The following is a 23,896-nucleotide window of genomic DNA, read 5'->3' as shown; positions in this document are numbered from 1 at the left end:
GCGAACGTCAGAAACCTCCGAGGATTTTTAGTAACAGCCTCTCGATCCGGATCGATCGTGTTGCGCTCAGGGCTCGAAGGGGGATTCGAGCGAACCTAAGACAAGAGAAAGACGATCTGTGGTGCGACTCGTAGGTCGTTCGAGGCGGTAAACGACGTGGGTGGATCACGGTAGGCGGAGCTGAAAGCTCGAGAAAACTCCATTTTGTTCGAGAAGGGCGGTCTCGGTGTTCCACCTTCCCCTCTACCAGGTGGTACCACCTTGGGACACGATCGACCTCCTCGAGGTGGAGGGAACTCGAACGCGAACATTGCCGAACAGGAGTTCGCGATACGCGTGTGCTCGGTGCTGGCCGGTTCTGCTTTCTCGTGTTCGCTCGTCGCGTGGCTGCGTAGAACCGCGCGCCCGACATTCTCACCTGTTCCCCTCCATTAACTGTCACCTGTCAACTTTGATTCCTTCAACGACCGGACGAACGACCATCGATCGTCCTTGAGGCAAGAGATTCGTGGAACTGGTGATCGTAATTCTTTCGCGATAGCACGCGGATTCTATCCCGAAATCGAACGTTCGAACGCGAACAAGTGACGTTTCGTTGGATCGTTCGTCGACGCTCGTACGTACGCTTTCTCGGCGAGTTTAATCGCGAGATCGAGGCCGACTTGAGAAACCGTAGAGAGATCGAATCGGCGGGCAGGGGACGGTGTGTAGTGATCGAGCGTACAAGACAAGGAACGATCAATGATCGAGCTGTTAATTCGATCAATTTATGGAAGCAGAGTGGTTGCGGTAAATTCGCCGCCAATGAAGACTCCGAGCGAACGATAAACACAATCGAGAAAAAGGTCGAGGCAACAGCTCGATAGACTCGGTTTAGACGATTGACAATTCCAGGTAAAGCGAACGTCGTGAACGTTGGTATACAAACATAGTGCAGGAGACAACATAGTTTGTTGATCGTTTTAGTTTGCAATGATAAGCGCAACACTTAACGATCGGATCGATTACGAGCGAGCATCGTCCGATATTCTGCTTTTCGTGGCCAGATTATTCGTACTGTTAGAGCGCATCGAGTCGATCTAATCGCCGCCAACGATCCTATCGTCTTTGGAATCGAGTGCACCAGGTTTGCGGAAATTAAAATCGAGACCTACACGTTCGAAAGGTCGCGAAACCCATCTGGATGGAATTGTCAGATACCTTGAAAAGAGACGCAGAATCGCATCGCGTCAGGTGGTCGCGCAATCGAGGGATAAACATCAAATTGCCGGCTCGTTGCCGATCCATCGGATAAGGATCTGATATTTCATTGAAAAAGATAAGAAGAGCAAGCGGCCCGATCCGTATCGCTCGACAACGAGATCGAGTATCGCGAACAAAAGTCGTGGCCATATCCGCAAACAAAACGTATCGTACGTTTCGATCGACGAGTCTTTGATTAGGGGAAACGAATCGTCAAATTTCCGCGACGTTCGTATTGAATTCATGAACGATAACAGATCGAATCATCGATTATACGACACGAATCGTACGAGATAGCAGTTGCGTGTTGTATACCATGCGAATCGACGAAAGGACGATACGATATTCGTGTGCACTGTGAGAGGACGTGTATACGTGCCTCCTTTTTTCCCTCGATTAACGTTCGACAAGTGAATCGTCCGTATTGAGAAGAACGATGGATCTCAGCACGACCCCGAGAAGAATACCCGAGGGTGTATCCGAGCTTCAGAAAACGCGGGTCGCCAAGAGCGTATTCAGCATCCGGAGTTTGGTGGACGTCGGGGAAACGGAACTTCCCGACGATATGGAAAAGACGCAAAGTGAGTTTCGCCATGTAACGATATCAATTTCTTCTTTCTATACTATTTATACAGGAAGATAGCTTTATTACCGACGATCGACCGGTTGGTACTCCACGGTCGAGCGAAAGTTTATTCGCCTACGGAACGGAATCGCGTAAACACGTTTCGCGATAACGTGGTTCGTTGGAAAGAACCGGCGGATTCCGTAAGCTCGTGTCGTCTCCACGCTCGCAGACAATTCCATTGAAATGGCGTAAACGTCGAGTGTCAGAATTCCAGGGTTTCGTAGCCGGATCGGTGCTGGCCATGACCATTTTTCCTCGCGACGCGACGATCGGAAAGAGATCGGGACGATCGAGGAGACGAACGTTCTAGGAACCGCGAGCCATTCGACATTCCACGACCGAGAAATGCTCGTTGAAGCGAACTTTTTGCAGGCGAGCGCCTTTTGTGCTTACTGCTTCGCCGGGAACAACCAGTCCTTGTACAGCACTCGAGTCAATTAAGGCTCACTTATACTCGGTAAATTGCGATAAGACGACGATTAAGTTGAAATTAGTTGCTTGCCCCTCCCCGTGGCCATCGGCAAAAAGTGTATCAATGTCGTTATTGCCGACACGTATCGAAGGTAAATTAATACTCGTTTCCGACCGCTCCAATTAAACGTTACACGAAACGAGGTGGCTTTCTTTGGTCGGAACGACGGATTGCAGCGGTCGCGCGTCTTCGTCCCAGGCAGCGTTCGGTAGTCGGAGATTTCAATGACGTTACACCGTTGTTTATCCGCTCCCTTGGGACAATGGGAGCGAGATGAATATCCGCCAAATGGAAAATCGTCGACGACTGGATTTTGAAATGGCGCGGAAGCGCGTTTGACGCGACTCCGCCAGTCCGAGTTTCTAGCTGGTCGATATGCAAAATAGCCGGCGACCGCGATAACTCGCGTTACTCGACTTTTCTCCCTCGGAAAATAAATAGCAAATTACCATTTAACCGTTGGCGATAAACCGAAACGAGCTCGCGCGATAACGGAATCTCATTCTGCGGGTATACCGTATCGCTCTGTTATCGGGTAATTAACAAGATAGCGCGCCGATTAACAAATTACGAACGTCGGGTCTTCCAAAGAGACAATGTTGCGTATTAGACCCTGCGAGAACGCGTTCTCCAACCAACGATCGCCTGTCCTTCTTGTCAGACAACGATCGCTAATATGAATATCAAAATTTTAATATTTAGAAGATAGAACTTATGCGTCAAAATAGCCTCGATGCCATTAGCCATTCGAATGAGTCATTCGAATATTCGTAAAACACGGTGTAACTTAGCAGGTAACAGTTCCACTAACGAGCTGCTATAGTTAATCATTGAACGATTAACAGCCGGTTCAGCACAAATACGGCGTAACGCGATCGGTTTTCTACTTCAATGTTTCCCAAACGTTTCGAAAATACCGTCTGCACCAATTAATTGACCGCCATGCGCTCTTTCATCGTTGGCCGGAAATGGTGGCCGAATCGTGGGTTAAGTCTCGCCAATAAGACTCGACGAACGAGGGGGTAGTTCGCGGTCGATTGGTTTCGAGGCAGAAGGGTCGTCGTTCAACGAGGGTTCTCCTCGTTCGAATTCGACCACCCTCGAGAATGAAATGGCGACGATTCGCGAGGATGGGTCCTGGCGTAGATCAGAGACACGAGATCGTTGCGATTTCGCATCTTCGTATCTTCGATAGCGAAAAGATATTTCTTTCTCGATTAGGCGTATTGCTTACCATCGATAATACACTTTCATCGAATCGTACGGTCGCCGTGAGATCGCGATGACGCCTCATCGAACTTAGATGTCGTGATAATACAGATAGGAAGCGAATAGTTTCGAGGACGACGGCATCGGCGACCGGTAACAACGAGCGAGCTGATTGCGAAAAATAAGGATACCCTTCTCTCAATAATGCGCGCCAGGAAAGCCATAAATAACCAGTGCCGGAGTTTTACGCGTGCGTACACGATAGAGCGCGCGGAACCCGGTGATTGGTCGGCTCGGTAGAGCCGCTAATTGTGTTTTATTAGCGTTCTCTTTCCCCTCGCCGCCGAACATCCACGATGCTCGCTAACTAACCTCCGCCCATGTACTAACTATAAACGACATTGTTATTAAGAGTCCTTACGCTGTATCAAAGGGCCACACAGTCACTCGCGTGCGTATAAAACGCGTGGACACACAGCTGCTACTTCTCCGTTGCCTCGTTAGGGGCTGTTAAGGAGCTACGGCCTCCGAGAATCGCTGCTTTCGTCGTCCACGCCCGACCGTTTGACGCACGAAACCTTGGCAATCGTTTTCCCAGTCTCGTTCGACTATTTTCTTTTTATCGCGCGCGCGTGATAGAGAGAGAGAGAAAGAGAAAGAAAAGAGATAATTTTCTATGATTCTCTATGGTCTTGGACGAGGTAACTTCGAATTCGAAATAGAAGGCGGCAACCAGCTTACCGATTTCGTTCTCGTCTGTTCGAGAGACTAGCGAGGGGGCCCGATGTTCTGAAAGAGGAGAAGAAAAAAAAACAGATGGAGAAGGAGGAGGATGAGGAGGAGAAGAAGCGTAAAAGGGGCGAGGGCAAGTCTTATTACGGCGAGCAGAGTCGGGCATGCCGGTGCAATCAAATAAATTAGCCGGAATTACGCGACTCGCGAACCGATGCTAGTGTAGGCGCGCACCACTCGTCCTCGCCACCAATTAGCAGAGCTTTATCCCGCTCGAAGCCTCGAGCATATTTCACCCGGGCCAGTTACGTATCGTTTTCCAAGAAATTCGTCGCGACTCTCCAAACCGCCGTCGCTTCCCTCGAGCTCCGCGATTCGCGCGTTGCACCCTGCTTCGCCCGATCTTCGTCCCGCTCCATCTGACGCATCGTCTTCGAACTTCTTCTTCTTCAGCTGCCGTTCACTGTGCAAAAGCTGACCGAAAACGGTGTTAAAATTCTCTCGATCTTTCGAAGCGATCGATGGCTACTTAAGTGGAAGGAACGCTGGAAAATACCGTACCGTTGTACGTTTCCCCGGAGCGGCGAAACGACGTCATTTATCCATCGGCGCGGAGACGATCGGAGCGGATGCTGCGCTCACGAAGGGGTTAATCGAACAAGTTCGACCGCGCGCGAACACGAACGCGGAGTCCATCCATTCTCCGAGCGCGGCCCATTAAAGCGCATTACTCGGCTAATACTCGATTGCAAAATAGAACGAGCGGAAAGAAGAGGAACACGAAGGGAAAGATCGAAGTGGGAGGGAGACGGGGAAGCCTATCTATCGCGGAGCATCGATCTTTGCGCGGCTCGCTTCAAGAGCTCGCGAAAGCGTTCCGCCCGTGCAGTAAGACCGGTGTAATCGGGTAACGAGCCACGATCCTCGTGGGAGTGAGGATGTGGCAACGGCAGTGTTTTCTAGGTTCGGGCCTAATAACGGCAACAATATCGAACGAACGGCAACGCGTCGCGAAGCGAAACGGTTACCGCGTATTGTTGCGTGACGCGTTATTAGCCGATTGGCTCATTAATCGCTCCGTCGGCCCGAGACAGCCGAACCACCCTGTTCCCCCACCCTTTCCATCCATTTCGATACCGAGTAATTGCTAATCGCTAATTGCGAGCTCAAACACTCCATCCAATTAACCCTCCTACTACGGGATTAGACTCGACTCTCGACGCCCCGATGTTTCACTACGCGTCCAACCTTCTCTCTTTCTATCCGTCCTGCTTCGTTTCACCCTCCGTTTCACCCTGCGTTTCAACCCTCCTGCTTTAACCCAGACCCGTCGATCGTAAATTACCAACTTTTCCAGCGTGACGAGTCCATTAGGGAATTCTCCAGGTCTACCTCGCGGTTCCTCTCGGCCCGCTTTCCTCTCCGAACGAAGGGTGGGCAACGAGTCGATTTCGAAAGTATAGTTCTGCTCGTTTTTAATAGCGATCACCTGTTAACTCGTCGAACTCGGGGCTAATCGTTACCGAAATACCGGCGTCATGTGCCTTGCGGTAAACGAGGGTGCGATTTCCGAGCCTCCCTGCCTCCGTTAACGAACGTTATCCTTCTCCAGTTTCGTTCGACGAATCTTCCTCTCTGGAAGGAACGTAAGCGTAAACAGCCCCATATGCGCGCTCGCTCTGCTCGTCGACCGACAGAAACGAGAGAAAAAAATTGGAGGCGAGAGACGGGGAAAAGGTTTACGTACCCCTTTCGATCAATTAGGGCTAATAAATGGCGTCCACGGTGGGGTCGTTGATGACGATGGAAGAAGGCAACGGAGGAAGGAGGGAAATATTATTCGAACGGGCCGTCAGGTCTGTGGGTTTATGCTATTAAAAATGTAAATATCTGCCGGCGGCTCGTTATCGGATGTAAATATGGCGGCAGGCCGAAACAGCAGATGGGAGGGGTGAATATCCAGCTCCTTTGTTTCGTTATTTATTGGAATGTGGGCCATGGCTGCGAGAAACCCACGCTTATGCGCTCCACCGTGCTCGAGCAACCGTACTCCTCTTTTGCCTTCGACCCTGCCTTCCCGAACGTTTCAATCTATTCGAGGTGGTAGGGTATCGGTATCTTGTGTCCACGAGGACCGCGTGTCCGCAGGCCACCGCCAATTAAAATCCGAATAATCATGCGAATCGGCTGAATTCTATTTAATCTTTCCCATTGGCCCATTAGCTCGACGCATACTATGGTAATTCGATTCTGCTTTAGCTCGCGTATTGCGAACGCGATACGACCGATTCACGTGCCGTACAGATCAGTGCCACGATCGTCTATCGAAACGATGTCTCGCGTTCTTCGGTGGAATTTCGTGAATCGGTCAGAAAGGCACGACGCTTTCCCTTTCTGTTTCTGACGTTTTCGGCCGCCGAGTTTTGATATATGACTCGATAAAACGAGACCCAAGCCGAGCCCCCGGTTAAATACCAAACGGAAAGCGTTCACCTCGTTAACTTGTTCCTCGCTCGTAGAGAACGCTTCGACGCTCGACGAAGAAAAAGATCCGAGTTGGACGAAGATGGGAAAAGCAGAGCGACGTCGTGGCGCGAGCAGACACTCGCGAAACAAGCGACGTCTGTTTGGAAATTTTATTAGCCTTCGAGAACTTTGCAGTCGGTGTTGATGCAACGTCATTGAAAATCATAGATTGATGTTTTTGTGAAAGTAAAAAAGAAAAAAAAGGAAAGAAAATGTACGACGAACGAGCGAGACTAAAAGAATTTGCACGATTGAAAAAAATCAGTAGCTCATCGTACGGTTATAAATACTTTGACTTCTTCCAATTTAATAAATTCCTATCTATCCTCTCGACGAAAGAAAAAACAGCAAGAGGAAGGAATATTATGCGTGTCCTGAATCTTTCAATTACCAACGGATAGGAGTTTAATCATGTTTGAATACTCGATACGTTTTTTGCTCCCTATGTGCGTAATGTGACTCGGTACCATGCGATCAAATAATAAATTACGATGTCCGCCTTAATGAAACACGACGGTAAGGCGACAAGGGGTTAACCACGACGATCGAACTCGTACCTCCGTTGCAAGCGAGTATCGCACAGTGGAGTCAGAGTAACGCAAGGCTGGCGCAACGAAGGTATACCGCGAGAAGTAGGTACGTGAATGCTGTTATCAGATCTCGCCGTAGGACGAGATTGTTTAGATTATCGGCAGGTGCGTGCCTTAATGACCGGTAAAATTATACCCGTAATTACGGACGTCCTAAAAATACGCGCAAGACTTTCGAGATCCCTTGTAAAGATAGGGCGAAAAGCGACGTTTCCGAAATGCGACGTTACTTCGCGACGATATTAAGGGCTGTCGATTACGTGTCACGCGTTCGATAAACGGATAAAGTGAAGTCGCTACTTTACGACAGTTGTAAGAAGCAACTTTTTACTTGGGGTAGCTGCTCGACGCCTGGCTCTATGGAGCGCGGATTTTAGATCTCGCGGTGGAATTCTCGTTAATATTCCAGAGTCAATTAAAGAACACGGAAAGCGCGTGTCGATCGATTTTCTGGGGGCAGTTTTTTGTCGCCATGCTGGACACGCTTCGGCAGACCGGAGAGATTGTGCTTCTTTTTCCGCGTTCGCGAGTCGAGAATTGGACGGACTCGTGGCGCGTCTGATCGCTTCTTTCCTTCGATTCAATCTCCTCTCATCCGGTTGGACGGGCACTGTTTGCATTTTTTCGACAGCCTCTACGACTAAATTTTTCTCTGGAGCCCCGAAGAAAAAAGTTTTTTAATGGTCGTGCTTGACGGGACACACCGGAACGTATTCTCTGTCTTCTCTCCCTCTCTCTCGACACCAACAAAGACAACAACGACGACTTCTTCGACTCGGCGACCCATTAGACTCGCTTTACCGCGTAGATAAATTGAACTAAAGAAATATCCTAATTTATGGTCTTAAGAACGTAAGTGGTCGTTACCGCGATCTCGATAAGTTCGCTACAACGTTGCTGACATATGTTGTCCGAGTGGTCGGTTAATTCGTCTGGTATCTGATTGCGCATGAAACGAAACGCTCGAGTTTATCCTGCTGTCGCGATCGCCACGAACGAGTCTCGTCGATCTGCTTCCCGATCTCGAGAGGAGCTAATAGAGACGAGTCGATCTCGAAAGAGCGACGGCTCTTTTTTTTTTTGTATCGCGTTACGAGCTAAATTCGATTTGTCGTTTAATCGTACACAATAGAGGCGCGATGTAGCACGGCCGTAACACGGCACGGCGCGCAGGTGTTGCCCGGACGAAAGCCAGCGTAGCAAAACGCGCCGTTTTATCGGATCTCCGTTCTCCTGTTCGCCGCGTTGCCAATCTCCCTTCTCGTACCTGCCACTAACAGTTCTTTGTCGTCGTTCGTCACCGTGCTCGTCATTAGTTCCGCGCCACGAACGAACCATCGTCCGTCGCCCGTCGTCATTCCACGATCAGCTCTCATTCTCCGTTCTCGTTCTTCACGGAGAACGAACAGGCTACGGGGTTTCGCTTTGCTTCGCGTTGCCTCGTCTCGACTAGATAGAGAGACGGCAACGAGTCGACCGACAGTTCGCTGCAGAATCGAATTATCTCCAACTATCGTTCGGTGACGGTAGAACCGCGTGACGTTTTCGCTTCCTGATCGGTCGCCTCTTCTCAGCGCAAGATTTATCGAATCGTCGGTGAACCGAGATGAGCCTCGTACCAGCGATCGTTTTGAGTGATTCGAGGAGCGAATGACGATTCCGAGAATCCATTAGGAAACACGGGTTTAACACGATTGTCGATTTGGAAGCGCACCGGTCGAGACCGGACGAGCATGCCAGAAATACCGGCCGTTCGTCGGTGGCAGGACAAGCATTCCTGGTGACGGTGGCCAGCGAGCAAAGTGTTTTCCGTAAATTCGGTTAAGATAGCAGGCCCACCATGAAGTCGTCCCGCTATTCCAGCCCGATAACGTCTTTTCTCGTCCTTCCAACGGGCTCGTTCGAATATACGCGACACCGCGAACATTCTACTTGCATCGATCCACGCTTGAGATCCCCGTAGATCGTCTCAATCAGGCGCTAGGTAATTGCAATTATGCCACGTCTACGAAAGTCGAGAGTCTGTTCCGAATTCGCGTGCATCCTCCGCTTCTTCGTTTTATCTGGCTTAATTAGTTCGCGGGGTAAGAACGCGGCGATTCTGGGCGCATTAAAGGCGCCACGGCTGGCGACAAGACGAGGATGCACGCGTTCACGAGCGATTTGCTTCGAATTTTTGTACTCGCGATGAGTCGTGGAGCGAGTGGCCGCGATCACCTGCGGACCCGCATTAAGCGTTCGAGGGTCACGTGGCGTGGCAAAGCCATTAGATGCCACGGTCCTGATCGGTTAAGAGTAGCCACTCGTTCCTCTTTTCTTCTCCTTCTTTTTTCTACCGAGGTATTCCGCTATCTACCGGACGGGTGCACGCACCAGCAATGAAGAGGCACTTACGATTAGACCTCTCGAAAGTCCACTACGCCATGGTCCACTAAAAGTTGGCGTTGCTCGTAAATCGACCCGAACGCGAGCATTTGCCCGGAGAATTTTTCTGTCGGCCCGTCTAGACGCTTCACCGACAGCGACGAGATAAACAGCTTCGTCTTCGCAACGACCGGATTCCCTATCATCGAATTCACTCGAGCCAGCGTCTCTTCACCCACTTTGCTCGGAACTTTTCACGAAATTCGTTTTTTCGGTTACGATCGCGAAGAAGGAGATCGAAGATACGAACGAGATACGAAATGGCAGGATCGGAGCAACCAGATTCGACAGTTTACATCGGCGTTCGACCATGTTGGTTGTTACAAAACAAACAAGGGTCGTTTACCTGCGAATTGGTCGCGAGGCCATTACGGCACTCTCTCGCTCGAAGACGGAAGGTTTGATTTATATTCATTTTAGCGGACAATCGCACTTGTCGAGAATCATGGATCACCTTGGTTGTTTGGCCCGTATATTAAGATTCCTAATGACGATATCGTGGAAGCCGGTTAATACGGTCGTGGTCCCTGGCACGCCGCTTAATGGATTCTCAGAACTTACTTGTTAGCTCGCATGATTAATTTCGCATCGATGGACCGCCAAGAAATCGAGAAACAATCCTTACTCCTCGTACATCGTACGAGTGTTTCCGGGTCGTTCCCCAAATAATATCGGTCACTTGTGTTAATATCGATCCGAGATAAGGTTCCAAATCCCGTCGGGATTTCCGATAACTGCGCAGTTCCAGAGACTAGGGGCGATAATTTCTTCTAAAAGAGACCTTGCGATCGTAATCTCAACGACGACACGATGGTAAAGCGATCTCGCTCGGGTGTACGTGCGAACGAAGCGAACCGAAAGAGGGTAAGAGTGGAAACGAAGGTGTGGTTAGTCAAGGAGAGAAAGACGGAACTAGAGCCAGACGTGGCGGAAGGGTAGGCACGGGTATCGCGTGCGGGATAATCAACGTCGGGCAACATTAATTATCGTTATCACAATCCTCGGTCTGAAGCGTCGACGAACGAGAGAACGCAAACCGTGCGTGTGCGCGAGGCTAGAGGCCGCGTGAGTTACGCAGTCGCGAGTCCCGAGCCAGGTTCAAAGGGACCGGCTACCCTTCTTCGCGTGGCTAATCCACACGGTCTCGCGAACCTTTGCCCTGTTTCATCGAACTAGAGGCAAGTTTCGTACGTTCAAGTAGACATTGTACTTGGATAGTCTGAAAGAAAAGCTGGTCACAGATTCCCTCTATTCTCTATAGTTCTATTTTCGGTCAAGATTCTCCCCTTCCTCTGCTTCTTTTCATTGGCCGTAATTAGCGCTGGTCTTTCGCTTTCCTTCGTTATTTCACTTTGCTATTCGATCGACGAGGGTTCGTCTTTCGTTTATCTTTTCGGCTGCTGCGACAACGTAGGTGCCTTGCGTGGTCGCGGTCCCAGTTCCACGATAACGACTAGACACGTAAAACGAACCGAGTAAAATATTGAACGATCGTAGGAATTTTTTCTAATTTTTTTTTTTTATGAAGCGCGTAAAGTAATATAAAATAATACGCGAAGCATCGTTCCGCGCCCAGTATGCTTTTACGAGTCTATTTGCTGAATATTTTCTCGTGACTCCTGACAGGACATAGGGATGGATAGCAATGTATAGGATAATTAAAAACTAAGTATCAATAGGTACGTCGGACGTAGGGAGAATTAAAGATTCGTCGCGTTGATTAGCCTCGTCCCTAAGAGAGAAATCCATTCGTCCGATAAAATTCCTAATTATATATGCAATCCCTACAAGGTGATATACCCGCTTAATAAAGAAGAGATATATATTTTTGAATTCGTTTTTAGCGTTTCGCGTGTTCCGTGAAGGTATCACGGAACGCGTGTAAACGAGATAACTAAAATTCTGTTCTGCCGCTACGCACCGACTTGCACAGTTCGTTCGCGTGCAATACGTTGTTTAGATGAGAGATTTCTGTGAGAATCGGGTCGCGTTGCGTAGCCATTGAAAGATAGCCGGGCAAAAAACGTCGCGTGGATATCCGCGGGACGATCGAGTCTGGATAATTGGCCGCGAGTCGAGATCCTTGCCTTTAACATCGATAAATCAGTTTGGCCACGCGGCGAGCTAAAAATGAGAAGTTTATTCGCGAACGATGGCTTTTTGCCCGGCACGTTGCTACGTGACGATCGTTCGTTTCGACTTTAACGAACGATACGCTGACCGAAGCATCGAGAATTCGGCCGGACGATCAATTACGAGCAATTACGCCGGCCAGCGATCGGCCATCGAATAGATATTCCAGAATTCCTGCGTTACGAGTTCGCATACCGTTCGACTCGATCCGACCTGGCCGGATCTCTACTTTTTCTCGATCATTGGCACGATAATTGTCGCCATTGCTCCGTTGAGACTCGTCGGGCAAATTTTCTCGTATTCGGGTCAGACTTCGTGTCGCTAGTTGTTGCTTCGCGAAAAACATGTACGATTTAAAAAAGAAAAGAGCAAAAAGAAAAGCGAAAAAACAAGAGAAAAAGAGGAGAGAAAGATGGGCGTGTCGAGGGGAAGAACGGTAAATCAATATGAAATTATCGAGTCCATTTGGGTGTTTAAGTGGTCTCCGAGAAGAGAATAACTGGATCCAGGGTCCCTCGAGCGACCTTATCGCGAAGGAGAGAATGAGTCGTACACGGTGAACGACAACGAATAGGATAAGAGGTCGTTACGGATGGACGAAGAGAAACTTCTTCGTACGAAAATCGCTATCGATCGTAAGCGACGTACGAAGGCAAACGGCCTGATCAGCGGCGTTTCGATCTGATTGCTACAGACAGCGGAAATAATTATAATAATCGGAAAATAATATTTTCTATCGAATTCTACGAGATTCGTTATCGATGAGGTGCGTTAGGAGTTGTAGTCGTCCGCAGTTGTCGTAGTATCGTTAAAAGCAAACTGCAGGTTCGATTACACGTGTTTCTTCGAAGCCATAGATAAAAGTAAAAGGCCATGAAATACTCGGCGTTTCGATTAACGAAAGGCGTAGATAAAATGTGGTAGCTCGGCGAATGGGCGGAGCGGCCGAGAGGGCCGCGTATATAAACGCGTGTAAATCGATGAATGCTCGGGCAAATCAAAGTGTCGCATAATTACGCCGATATACACGCCGGCTAATAATTACAAAACGCGCGACCAAGAAAGAACGACGCACAATTAGGAAGTATTACAAGTTTTACGAGTGCATATATAATTCAGATATTGCACGGTGAAACGACCCGTCCAACCGTCGTCTCTTTCGCTCGTTTTTTAACCACGCGAATCCTACCCATCGGATCTGGATTTTTATTAGCCGCAGCTGCGTTTTCCGAATCGTCGCGTAAATACTAATGTGTTTACGATCCGGACTCGTGAGTACTCCTCTTTTTTTCAGTTAAGTTTATTACGCGCCCTGTCTGCCATCGCTTCACCGGATAATATAAACCGGGCGTTTTCGTATCTATTTTCCTCGAATAAACGAGTTAATTAAACTCCTCGAATATCGAGGTTGCCCGCGAAACGTATAAAACGACGGTGCCTAAAATCGATGAAAAATGAATCGATCGTATATCGTGACTCGTATACCGTGCACGTCTCGCACAACTAAATGCTCGACGACTCAATTACCGTTTCCCCTTCCTTCGGAATGAAAAAAGTAGCCGCGAAAATGCAGACCGCGGCCGATCGTGAGACCGTCAAACCAACCGTACATGACGAAACGCAAGGTAGACTCGATAAACCGTGCCAAACCGTGGCAAATCTATTACGGTTGCGTGTCCCTACCGATATAATCCATTGGCGAGCGTGCCTCCACGAACACCGATAATCCTACTACCATTCTACTAACTGCCTACCCAACCGTCGTTATCGACGCGAGATCTCTCGCTTTTGTCGTTTGTCTCGATCGATTCGTCAAATCCGACGTTTTTCCTTAATTTGCCGCATCGATAACGCGAAAAATCGCCACACGATCGTTGTATCGTGTCTCGCCTACTTACCGTGATTCTTCGTCATTGCCTTCGATTACCTACTTAAGCTCGATTTATGCGACGTTATCATCGCGTCTTACCTATGTAAAAAAGCCGAAAGTTAGGCTACAGGATGACAGGAGGAATTAAACTATGCCAAGCGTTCATCAACGATAAAATTTATCGTTTGTAGCTTGTACGCTGTAGTTTCAATATGTTGTCGTTTGATCCTCTGTAAGGAAGTATGAGACGATCGGAAACGACATCCGGAAATTGCAGATAGGAACGTTCGATACGAGAACGATGGATTCGACAAAATGGTATCGGCAAAAGGTAAACGAAGCTAGCCTGCGTATCTTGTATCGAGTCGCGTGCTTTGTTTCGTATCATTTAACGTCAATATAATGGCGCTTGGTACGATCCCATTGTGTGTTTTTCTAATGCACTCGGGGCACGAACGTCTCGCGCAAAAATGCCGATCGTTTTGCACGATAAAGCGCTCCCTAATGACTGGCAGCGAGCGAATAAATTTAATCGTGCCGGTAACAGCAATTAAGGATATTATTATAAATCTTTCCATAGTGTACGCTAATGGTGAAACGAACTTGCTATACCTTTCGGATAATTAATCGGACCGTGTAAGAAAACGCCAGACCGCCTGCCCTCGTGTGAAATTCCTTGCCATCTCTGTCTTCGTTCGCCGTCGATTTCGAAACTACGAGCGTTCTGTCCGCGAAGAAAGATCCTCCAACCTTCTATCGAGCTTCGCGATTTCCTTCTTCGTGACTTCGTAGGAGCCACGATAGCTCCGGGGTGAAAAAGCACGGAAGAGTCGTGGAGACCAGGCGAAGATAATGTCTCGGGACGGCGATATAATTCAATTCGTGGCAAAACAGACTGGTCTGGACGAAGGTAGACGAGTACACAGGGTGTAGAGTATAAGGTATACGGTCGAACAAGTGGAGGTAAATGAGATCCGGTTAAATTTGAGTTTAGTAAGTTAGCGCAAAGTTGGCGGAACTCTGTGGTCCGTCACGCGGGGCACCGAGAATAGGGAACACCGTGCACCGTGCACCGTGCACCGAGCACCGAGCAGTCAGCGATACCGTACACGCGGTGTAATTGCAATTAGCATATATCACATTGGCGTAGTTTGGCCAAAGAAGGCGAACTCACGCGAGCCACCACTGGCGTATCCATCTATCGTTTCGCACAGGGACCAACGTGTTTAACCCAGCGATGCGGCGATGCGCTAAGAGTATTGCATATTCCGATAGTTCTTAAATTAGTGCTTTTCTTTCATAATTAAATATATGTTCCGCGCTGCAGACCTTTAGAATCTCCCTTCTGTACGTTCCTCTTTTATCGCGCAGTTGATGTTATAAAAGCGGTGGTCTATGTTTGATACTGGCTCGGGTAAAACTTGTTTGGAGAAGAGAATTATAAAAAAGGAAAAAAATAGCTTGATCGGATATACCGTATCGCATTACACAAATTGTGCTACGTTTTCTCGCTACACAGTCGCGGGTTAAACGAATACCGTTGTCGACGAGGCTTGACGAATGTAATGTAGCAAGGGAATTGGTTAATCGTTAGACGAAAGAACGGCCCTTAATTAACGGGCATTAACAGGTTAAGTGTACCGTAAAGTAAGATGTTTAGATCGGTTGATACAGCCTAGTCAAATGTCTTCACCGAGATTCGAGCACATGTTGCAAAAGTGGAGTAAAACGGACGCCGTTAGAGCTCCGCCCGAGCTTTCGATACGATCCTTTCTCTCTCGATTATTAATTCGTTTCTAAACACGAGCAGCACGCTAAGTAGATAAGGAGAACGATCTCAGCGTAGAGCAGGAAACGTTTCCCCTGCATGCGACTAAGGCGAGATGATTATCGTATCATCGCGTTAATTTACGCGACCGTTGAATAATTTATTTATGCATCTTTTGCGGATAATAAGTGCAATAAAAAGGTAACGCGACATTATCTGCTCACGCTGTTCAACGACCGAAGGATTATGTATCGCATATTTTTGCTACTATTCTACGTTATTGTTCCAAAAAAGGGTTTGCTTGTTTATTATACTCGATAAATAAAACGAAGTTATGATATATATAAATAGCAAATATCAGTGGTATCGTTGAGATCGCTGATAACAAACATGTGCATTTACATAGGTGCAAACGCTGGATGATTAATTTCGGTTGGGGGTTTGCGAGTTACTTTTTAAACACATTAATAACGCGATAATAAATTTTTCTCATTTCCTGTATGCATAGCCTTGTTGCTACCTCTTACTTAAACAGCATCGAGCCAGGGTCGTTCGCTCGTCTCCTTTCGTTTCCCCTAGATTCGACCATTCCATTCTTCGTTGGTTATGTACACAGTAGCGCTAGGTGCGCGAGTGTCGTGCCACATCGCGCGTCCCTTATCCGATACTATCTCGTTGTTCCTTATCGACTGCAATTTGCGATGCGCGTTGCTCGCGATAACGACTTTTTACAGGGTGCGCGAGAAACGAACGTTCTATCCTGTGCTATTATTTCCATCGTCCAGGGCGGCAAGCGAAGCCAAACGGAATTTCTGAGGATAAGCGAAACACTCGTTAGGAAAGTGGAAGGAAATTTCCTGGCGCCACTCTTGCAGCGAAAGGTCGCGACGCGAGAGTTAAACGTCGAGCGGACGATGTCGTTGAAAAGTCACGACGCTTGTCACTGGAATTAGCGCGAGCTGTAAAACCACAGAGACGCAGAACGAATTTTATAGCAGGGCGAGTTGATTAGCGCGACATTGCGCGGGCTACAGTGTAGAAAATTTGCGTGCACAGCGTAAAACGTGGCGGGTGACGTTTACGGGGTCAGTAACGTTGTCGCTTTTGCCTTCGAGACGGGCATTATTTCTTCCTAATCTTCGTACGAAGAAGAAAGGGAAAATAATACGCGTAGCCCCGTACGAAGGACGACGCGGGGAAAGCTAAAGACGGATAAGGCATAGTTAGTTGGCGTGACAGTGTACCGAAGATGTGCTTATCGTGGCAACGCTGTATGCTAACCGTGCGGCCATCTTTGATGGTAATTACAATTAACAGCAAACCGAGGATGTCGTAAAATGCAATTAAATATTATTACCTTTCCTCTAATGGTTACCGCGACCGTGAGCGCAAGCCGTACATTTTCTCGAATGTATCGACGTACGCTGGCGTATAAATTCTTATTAATAATCCATTAACGCGCGGCAACGAGGACTCGCTAAACACGACGCTGGTCTCAATTGGTATTTTCTAAGGAGGTCGTCGTTGTTTACCGTTCGACTAATACAAGCGCGTCGTCCTTCCGCGCTCGCCGCCGTCTTCACCGAAAGGAAACAGTTTCTTTCGCAATCTTCTTTAACACCGACAGAGACGTATAATGGGCGAGGACGAGAAGGAAGAGGAGAGAAAAGTGGAAGTTGCGGTCGGCGATGATCTAGCGAGGAAGCGTGAAGCGTAACGCGTTGTCGCCATGCGACTAATTGTCAGGGACGGTTCGAGTTTTCAAAAATTCCAACAATAAAGCCGCTCGAACTGCAGATTAAGTTTCCGAACGGCTTCGTAAAGCGTGTACCTTGATTCACGAGATCGAGGTATTTGAAGGAGGCAAAAAGAAGGGAATAAAAGTGGCTGAGCGTTACGCTTTCTTTCCCACATTCTGTACAAAGATATTTACGAAACGACGTAACGAACACACGGTGGCGTGTCGAATCGACGTCACTGGTCGCGTTGACGTCTTCACTTTTGTTCCCCGTAACCGTAGGAGACCGTGGCTACTCGGATAATAATCGTTTTCGATCGTTTTCGTGATCGGGGCACACTATCGTTGATGCGACCGGTTACCTATGGACCTGTAACTGGCTCGAAAATTCACGCTATCATCGTGCCATCGTCTTCTCCTTTTTTTTTTACCTGTCACCGACGTCTTTTCGGTGAGATCGATTAAATATCGGACGAGATTTATCGCCTCGTCGCCTCGAAGAATAGCTTAAGAACGCGTTTTAATGAAACCGTTGCTGCCGACACCGGCCTTCGTCGAACGATACCAACCATCGTCCTTGATCGTATACCAACCACGGAATAACGATCATAATCCAATAACGAAACTACGCTTGATTGGGGTTTTTCGTGTAAAAAAACGATTCGAGCATCGAGCCATAAACCAACGCTGACTTTATCATCCACGGTGATCGAACACGAGGAAATTCACGAAACCGAGAGAGGCGTGTGTTATTTCCGTAGCCGACGCGGTGGTCGAGACGAACCACCACCTCGTTCATTCGCTTCACCATATTAGAGACCACCGAGCCTTCGATTCCGTGACGTACGCCAATTTCCGGTACCGCTCTGCTCAAATGTTAACCGCGCGCGAGGAACGAAACGAAAACGACACGAGTCCTCTTTCCTTCTCCGCCACTCTTTCTTCCTTCTCTTCTCTTTTCTTCCCTCTTTCGCTACTCCCCACCACCTCATTTCCGGCTGGTGCGCTCTTCCTTCGTTTCTCATCGCTTTTCCATCGGCGGTTCTGGCAGAGAGATCGCGGCTAGCGAACAGGAACGATCGCTACGACAGCAGAGGTGGAAGAAAGGGAAAAGGATAAGGCGAAGAAGCGGACAGAGAGAACGAGAGGAGTAGGAAAGGGCAGAGATGCTGAACAGTGCTCATTGGACGGTTGCATTTTATGCGCTGGACCGGCCTCTCCTGTAATTGGTCGCCACTCAATTGCCGCTCATTAGGTAACTGCCCGTTTTTTGCACCGACTGTGACTACGACCAGCAATGAAGCTCCGGCTAAAAAAAAAAAAAAATTTATCCCCTTTCCCGCTGACCTCTGTCGTCCCTCTACCCTTGCTTCGTAATAAGACACTTCTCTCGTGTACCGATCCGTATAAATCGCTCCTACTATCCGGTCGTTCTTGAAACGTCGAGCGAGAGTTCATGGAATATCGCGAGGGATTCGAAATTTTCCTTCCATTCGGCGAACACGCGGTGGAAGAAGCGAAAGGGGACGGAACGTCCTTCGTTGATCTTTCCTGTCTCGCTACGAGCACTCACCCACACCGAGACGAGGTTAGATTGCCGGTAGATGACAGGTTGGCAGTTCTTTGTCTACCTTCGAAGACTATAGTTGCTCCGGCCCTCTTTTTATATCGTAAAATTAGTTGGCCGCGGTTTCCGGTCTCTGATTCCTCTTCCCCGTTGATTCTGTGTCCCCGTTCCTAACTCCGCGGCTAAAGGACGATTTGCCACTTTTACGGAGAACACCGGAACTTGTGGAATCGATTCGCGGAACGAAAGTCTCAGCGACGCCTTGGCATTCCTGCGTGGAAACATACGACAGAAGAAAAATAGAAAAGCGCTTCTGTACGCCGACTGTACAGGAAAGTATCGAGATCTTCTCGATAGACTCATTATCGAAAATATTAATATCGGATAAGCGATCTCGATGGTATTTTCTAAGCTACGCTGAAAGCTAGTCGTGTAACTTTTCCAGCTCGTAACAACGATCGTCGATGATAATATCGACAAAAAGTCGTACATGCCGTATATACTGCCAGACTACCGATCACGTGGCGTATAATAATCCGTGCCCCAAAGGTCGATTACCATCGAAAAGCAAAGTTTGTTCCCGTGGAAGACGCGCGAATTAATTGCCTCGGGGCCCGATGGATCGTATTTCACGGATAGATACAACGTCCCGGTCTTGTAATTTTCTAGGATCGCTGTCACCGGTTGACACGGTGCTCGTAACTGAACTTAACGCGATCTTGATTGGCTATAAACGATCATTACCGAAGAGAGGAAATTACGTTGGCCGATGAGCGCCTTCTGCTCGTCAGCCGCTCGATACCGCAACATCGGGCATGATTCTCGGTACCGCGAAGGTGCCAGCAACGTGTCGTTACAATCTTTGAATTTATTCGGCCTGTCTGCTTCGTATTTCACGCGCACGGCCCGCTCCTACGGAGTATTTCGTCAATCATAGTAAATCATAGTCGCTTTTATCGCTACCCTTGTCGCCTCTGGTACCACGGACGCTAACTCGTTTCGTTCTTTCTATTCCGCTCTGAACTTGATATGTAACACGAACACTGACCAACTGACGCGATACGTTTGCTATTTTCTCGCCTGATACCAACACCGATACTTACGATCACGAGGAGTTAATTTTGTTGATCGATCGAACGATCGTTTCGCGATACGTCCACGCGTTACGGCGAAACCAAACGGTGTAATTTTCTAATTCGGTGCCGGGTGCGAGTTAGAAGAGATAAATTATTTTTAATGCGAGCCCATGCCAATGTGTCGCCGAGTCAACCAAGTAGAACGAGAAAAATTTGTTGGAGCGTGAGGTCCGAGCGCGAGAATGAAATAGAACGATCGAGGGGGGAAGAGAGGAAGCAGCAAGAGACGTCAGGTTCCTGTTAATAACCGTTATGGATGAGATGTATAGCAAGCTACATAATTACAGGTTTGGATACATTGCTTACTGGCCGGTGCACCCGAGCACGCCCTCTGTTCTCCTTCATTAAGGCTGCCGAGGACGGTAGCCGCCTGTTACTCCTTCAGTTTCATCCACCTCTCTCTCTCTCTCTCTCTCTCTCTCTCTCTCTTTCTCTCTTTCTCTTTAGCTTCTTCTTTATCTTCGTCTCTTTCTTCGTCTACTACAAGCTACGAACGATTCGTACGTCAGAGGAACTCGTCTCTCCTCGCGCGTTTAGAAAATTTCCATGATCAAGCTGCGTGTAATTCGTTCGAACAAAAAGACACCGTTCGTTCGAGTGCCGCTCGACGATCACACGAATTCCATTCGTTCGATGAGTTACTCGCGTCCACGAAAAATATGTAATCCGTGCAGAAAGGATAACGACGGTAAAACGTGTAAGACGCTGAAGTTTCGCGTGTTCGATGGTAGCCGGTATATTTCGAGCGAAAGAACAGCGCGAATCTCTAGGTGAAAAATCGGCCACTGGCGAAAGTTTAAACACGGACGAAAGTGTCTCTAATTTCGACGTTAAAGATCGGTCGCGCGTAAATACCCCAGCGTTTACTGGAAACTTTTACCGCGTTATGAAACAAGCAGGTAAAGCGTCGATGCTGTAACATCGTCGCTCGCCAAACAAGGACAGCGACATCTAAACGTATTCGAGACACGTTCTCTTACGGAATGAGCAAGTTTAAGTCCACGAGAGTAGTTAAAAGTTAGACTCGAGAGACGCGGACAGCTACGAACGCGCGTAGCTAGCTTGTACGGCGCGAATTCTATTCCGAAAGGTTCGAAAGCGAACCGGTAAATTTCGGAGGAGACGAAGGAGGAGAGGAGAACGAAAAGAAGAGAGAAAGAAGAGGCTGCCTATTAATAAGAAACGGCCGCGCATCGTTGCGGTGTTTTCCATGCGGATCGGATCGATTACCGATCTGGCCCCGGGTTGGATACCAGACTCTCATCTCCTCTGTCCACCCTTTATTCCTACTTTTCTCGTTCCCTCTGCTCGGAGGACTATCATTTGTTAAGCTGGACAGCTTAGCCCCGTCATTACGAGCAATCACACTTGATTATTTTTGTCTACAGAGTCGTACACTAGCTTATATACGTCTTGGTAAATGATCGTCCCTCGGTTAGGACCGAACGAAGAAGGAGTCGGGACGAGGTTTGGGAGAAAGACGGGCCGACGATCGGCCCTCCATTTCCGTTTGATTGCCGGGGATGTGTGCGCCGGGGAATCCGACTGATTTCGAGCGCATGCGCGTGCAAATTCAAATTGGGGAATTAGACGTCGAGAGGGAACCGATTCGAGGAACAAAATCAACCCCGGGATCGTGATTTCTTCCGTTCCGTCTCTCATTTTCGTTTCCCCTCGTCCGTCGTCTTCGTGGCCGCCGATTCCCAATCGTGACTCGTCCTCGCTTTCGTTGTCGTATCCTCGCGTTTAAATGCGTGCCTTTAACAGAAAGCAGGAAATATTTCTGCATACGTAGACACGCAGAGGTGACTTTTGGGGCGGCAGCTTTTGAACGCGCAGTCTGCCTCGTTCGTAATGCTCGTATCGTAAAATATAATTAACGTTATCGGTTGGCGATACGGCTAATGTTGCCATCGAACGGACAACGTTCGAATTCGCGGCGGCGCGAAACGGCCAAGGAAATAGTTTAGCGCCTTCTTATCGCGTTCAACCGCGGTTCTTATCGAACATATTTTACTCCAAAGGTCAAATAATCGACTCGAGGTACAAATTACTGGCTATAGTTATCGCGAAATAATTTTATCTCTCGATTTAAAAATACTCGTTCGCTAATCACCTCGTTTGTTCATTGTTTGTCGGGCGAATTTCGCTGGGTCTCCTTTCGAGGAAAATTCGAAAGTTGCAGTGTGAACGACGAGGACGAGGGCGAGGGAATTCGAACGATATGATCTTATTAAAAATGGAAATAAGCGTGGCCGCTGACCAATCGAGAACGAGACACGCATCGCGCGCAATCAGCCTTCTATAAAGTGGATAAAAAACACTGTCCCATCGCGGTGGCGGTTAACCTGCCGTGAAATTGCTAGGAGTCGTACTGACGCCGAGCGAATTCGCAGAGTCACCATTGGCTCGTCTTCCGACCTGCACACCTATACGACACAGGCTAAAACGCCAAAGGATCCGACACGTAGAACCTCCGTGTTTGTTTAAGAACCGTACCGTTCTACCTCTTCCCTTTTTCCCATCTACAAAATTAGATCGCAATCAAGATTCTTTTCAACTGAATTATCCTTAAAACGACGTGGCATTTTTTCCAAGCAGCCACTGTCGTTCTTTATCGGTTGAATTATAATCCTTCCCGGCACAACCAAACACGGCGCGTCGAAAAAACAAAAGTGCTGAAATTGTTTTCAACCCCTTTCGGTGTGTGGCACCGATTAATAAGTATTTGACGATACCCGCCCGCGATAATGATCCAGGACACAATGTACGTAGCAACAATGCTTTTTAATCGGCTTAATTACTTTTTCGAGAAACAAGCTGACTGGTCAGAAACTGACAAGAACAGCAAAACGTATGCCTTACGCGTCTTCCTGTCGCGTCACCGACCACATCCATTTCTCAGAGATGCAAACGAACCGCGAATCTTGGTCTCTACCAAAAATTCAGCCCGAGTTTCCATACTGTTTCGTTCGTTTTGTCGTCAATGAGCGTCGCACTTTCTATCGTTGGAAAAATTCGACGAAACAGCGAAAAGTTGCTGTTCGCTGGAATAGATCGTTGACCGACGTCTGTGCGTGCTAGTCACGTGTTACCGGTTACGTCGATTCGCGGAATCGGAAACGTGGAAATTAATTCGCTTTGCAAGCTGATATCTTGACGCGGTAGAAAGGGGGCTAGAGGGAAGAAGTTGGTTTGATCGAGCAATCAGAACAGGCCGAGGAAGAAGTCGGAAATCGACGAGGTTATTCGAGGTTGGGTAATCCAGCCGAAGCACACGGCAAAAGGAAGAACGGAAAGGGAACGAAAGAATAGGATTGGGTCGCCCTTTCAGATACTACGCTTATGCCTCCGATCTAATCGCCTTGGTGGACCATCCACTTTTTCATACGTTGCGATAATTTTCATTCGAACGTAAACGAAAAAATCGTACTACGTTCACCGTCTTATTGAATCTTCCTCCGAATCGTCCTTTCCAATGTATAATGGCATGAGAAACGATAGTGGTAAAAACGTAAGAAATTCCTTGTCCAGCGTATCATTTCTCCGCATTACGCGAGGCGTTATCGACACTTTGTAACACGCATTTCGAGAAGATATAGGCGATATTAGCCTGCCACGCACATCCCTGGTATCGTTATTATCCATGGGATCGGGAACACGCCCATCAATTTGCATTTCCATTCGACAGCTCGGTACGTTATCATATCCGACGCTGGGACGCGATGATCGTCGGAAATCGTGCGTAATCGCATCTTGCGCCTCTAGAAACGGTTTGACCACAACCAGACAGTTCTATCGACCAGCCGAGTATTATATCGCGGATTGAACGCGCAACGATACGGTTAAATAGAGGATTGC

The 23,896-nt window shown here is 48.2% G+C and overlaps 1 protein-coding gene across 2 annotated transcripts in view; it reads left to right on the top strand.

The window, feature by feature from the left end:
* Positions 1-323: 323 nt before the first annotated feature.
* Positions 324-23,896, top strand: part of LOC138182699 (homeobox protein aristaless) — a 62,427-nt gene continuing 38,854 nt past the window's right edge. For both annotated transcript variants that reach the window (XM_069118779.1, XM_069118778.1), the window contains exon 1: positions 324-1,823. In XM_069118779.1, coding sequence (XP_068974880.1) covers positions 1,679-1,823 — 145 coding nt within the window. In that variant the 5' untranslated portion in view covers positions 324-1,678. The remainder of the gene's footprint in view (positions 1,824-23,896) is intronic.

This window comes from Bombus flavifrons, chromosome 8, assembly GCF_040668555.2.
Source record: "Bombus flavifrons isolate JBK064 chromosome 8, iyBomFlav1_principal, whole genome shotgun sequence".
NCBI lineage: Eukaryota > Metazoa > Arthropoda > Insecta > Hymenoptera > Apidae > Bombus > Bombus flavifrons.
Note: the sequence above shows the minus strand (reverse complement) of the source record. Positions and strands in the feature narration are given on the sequence as shown.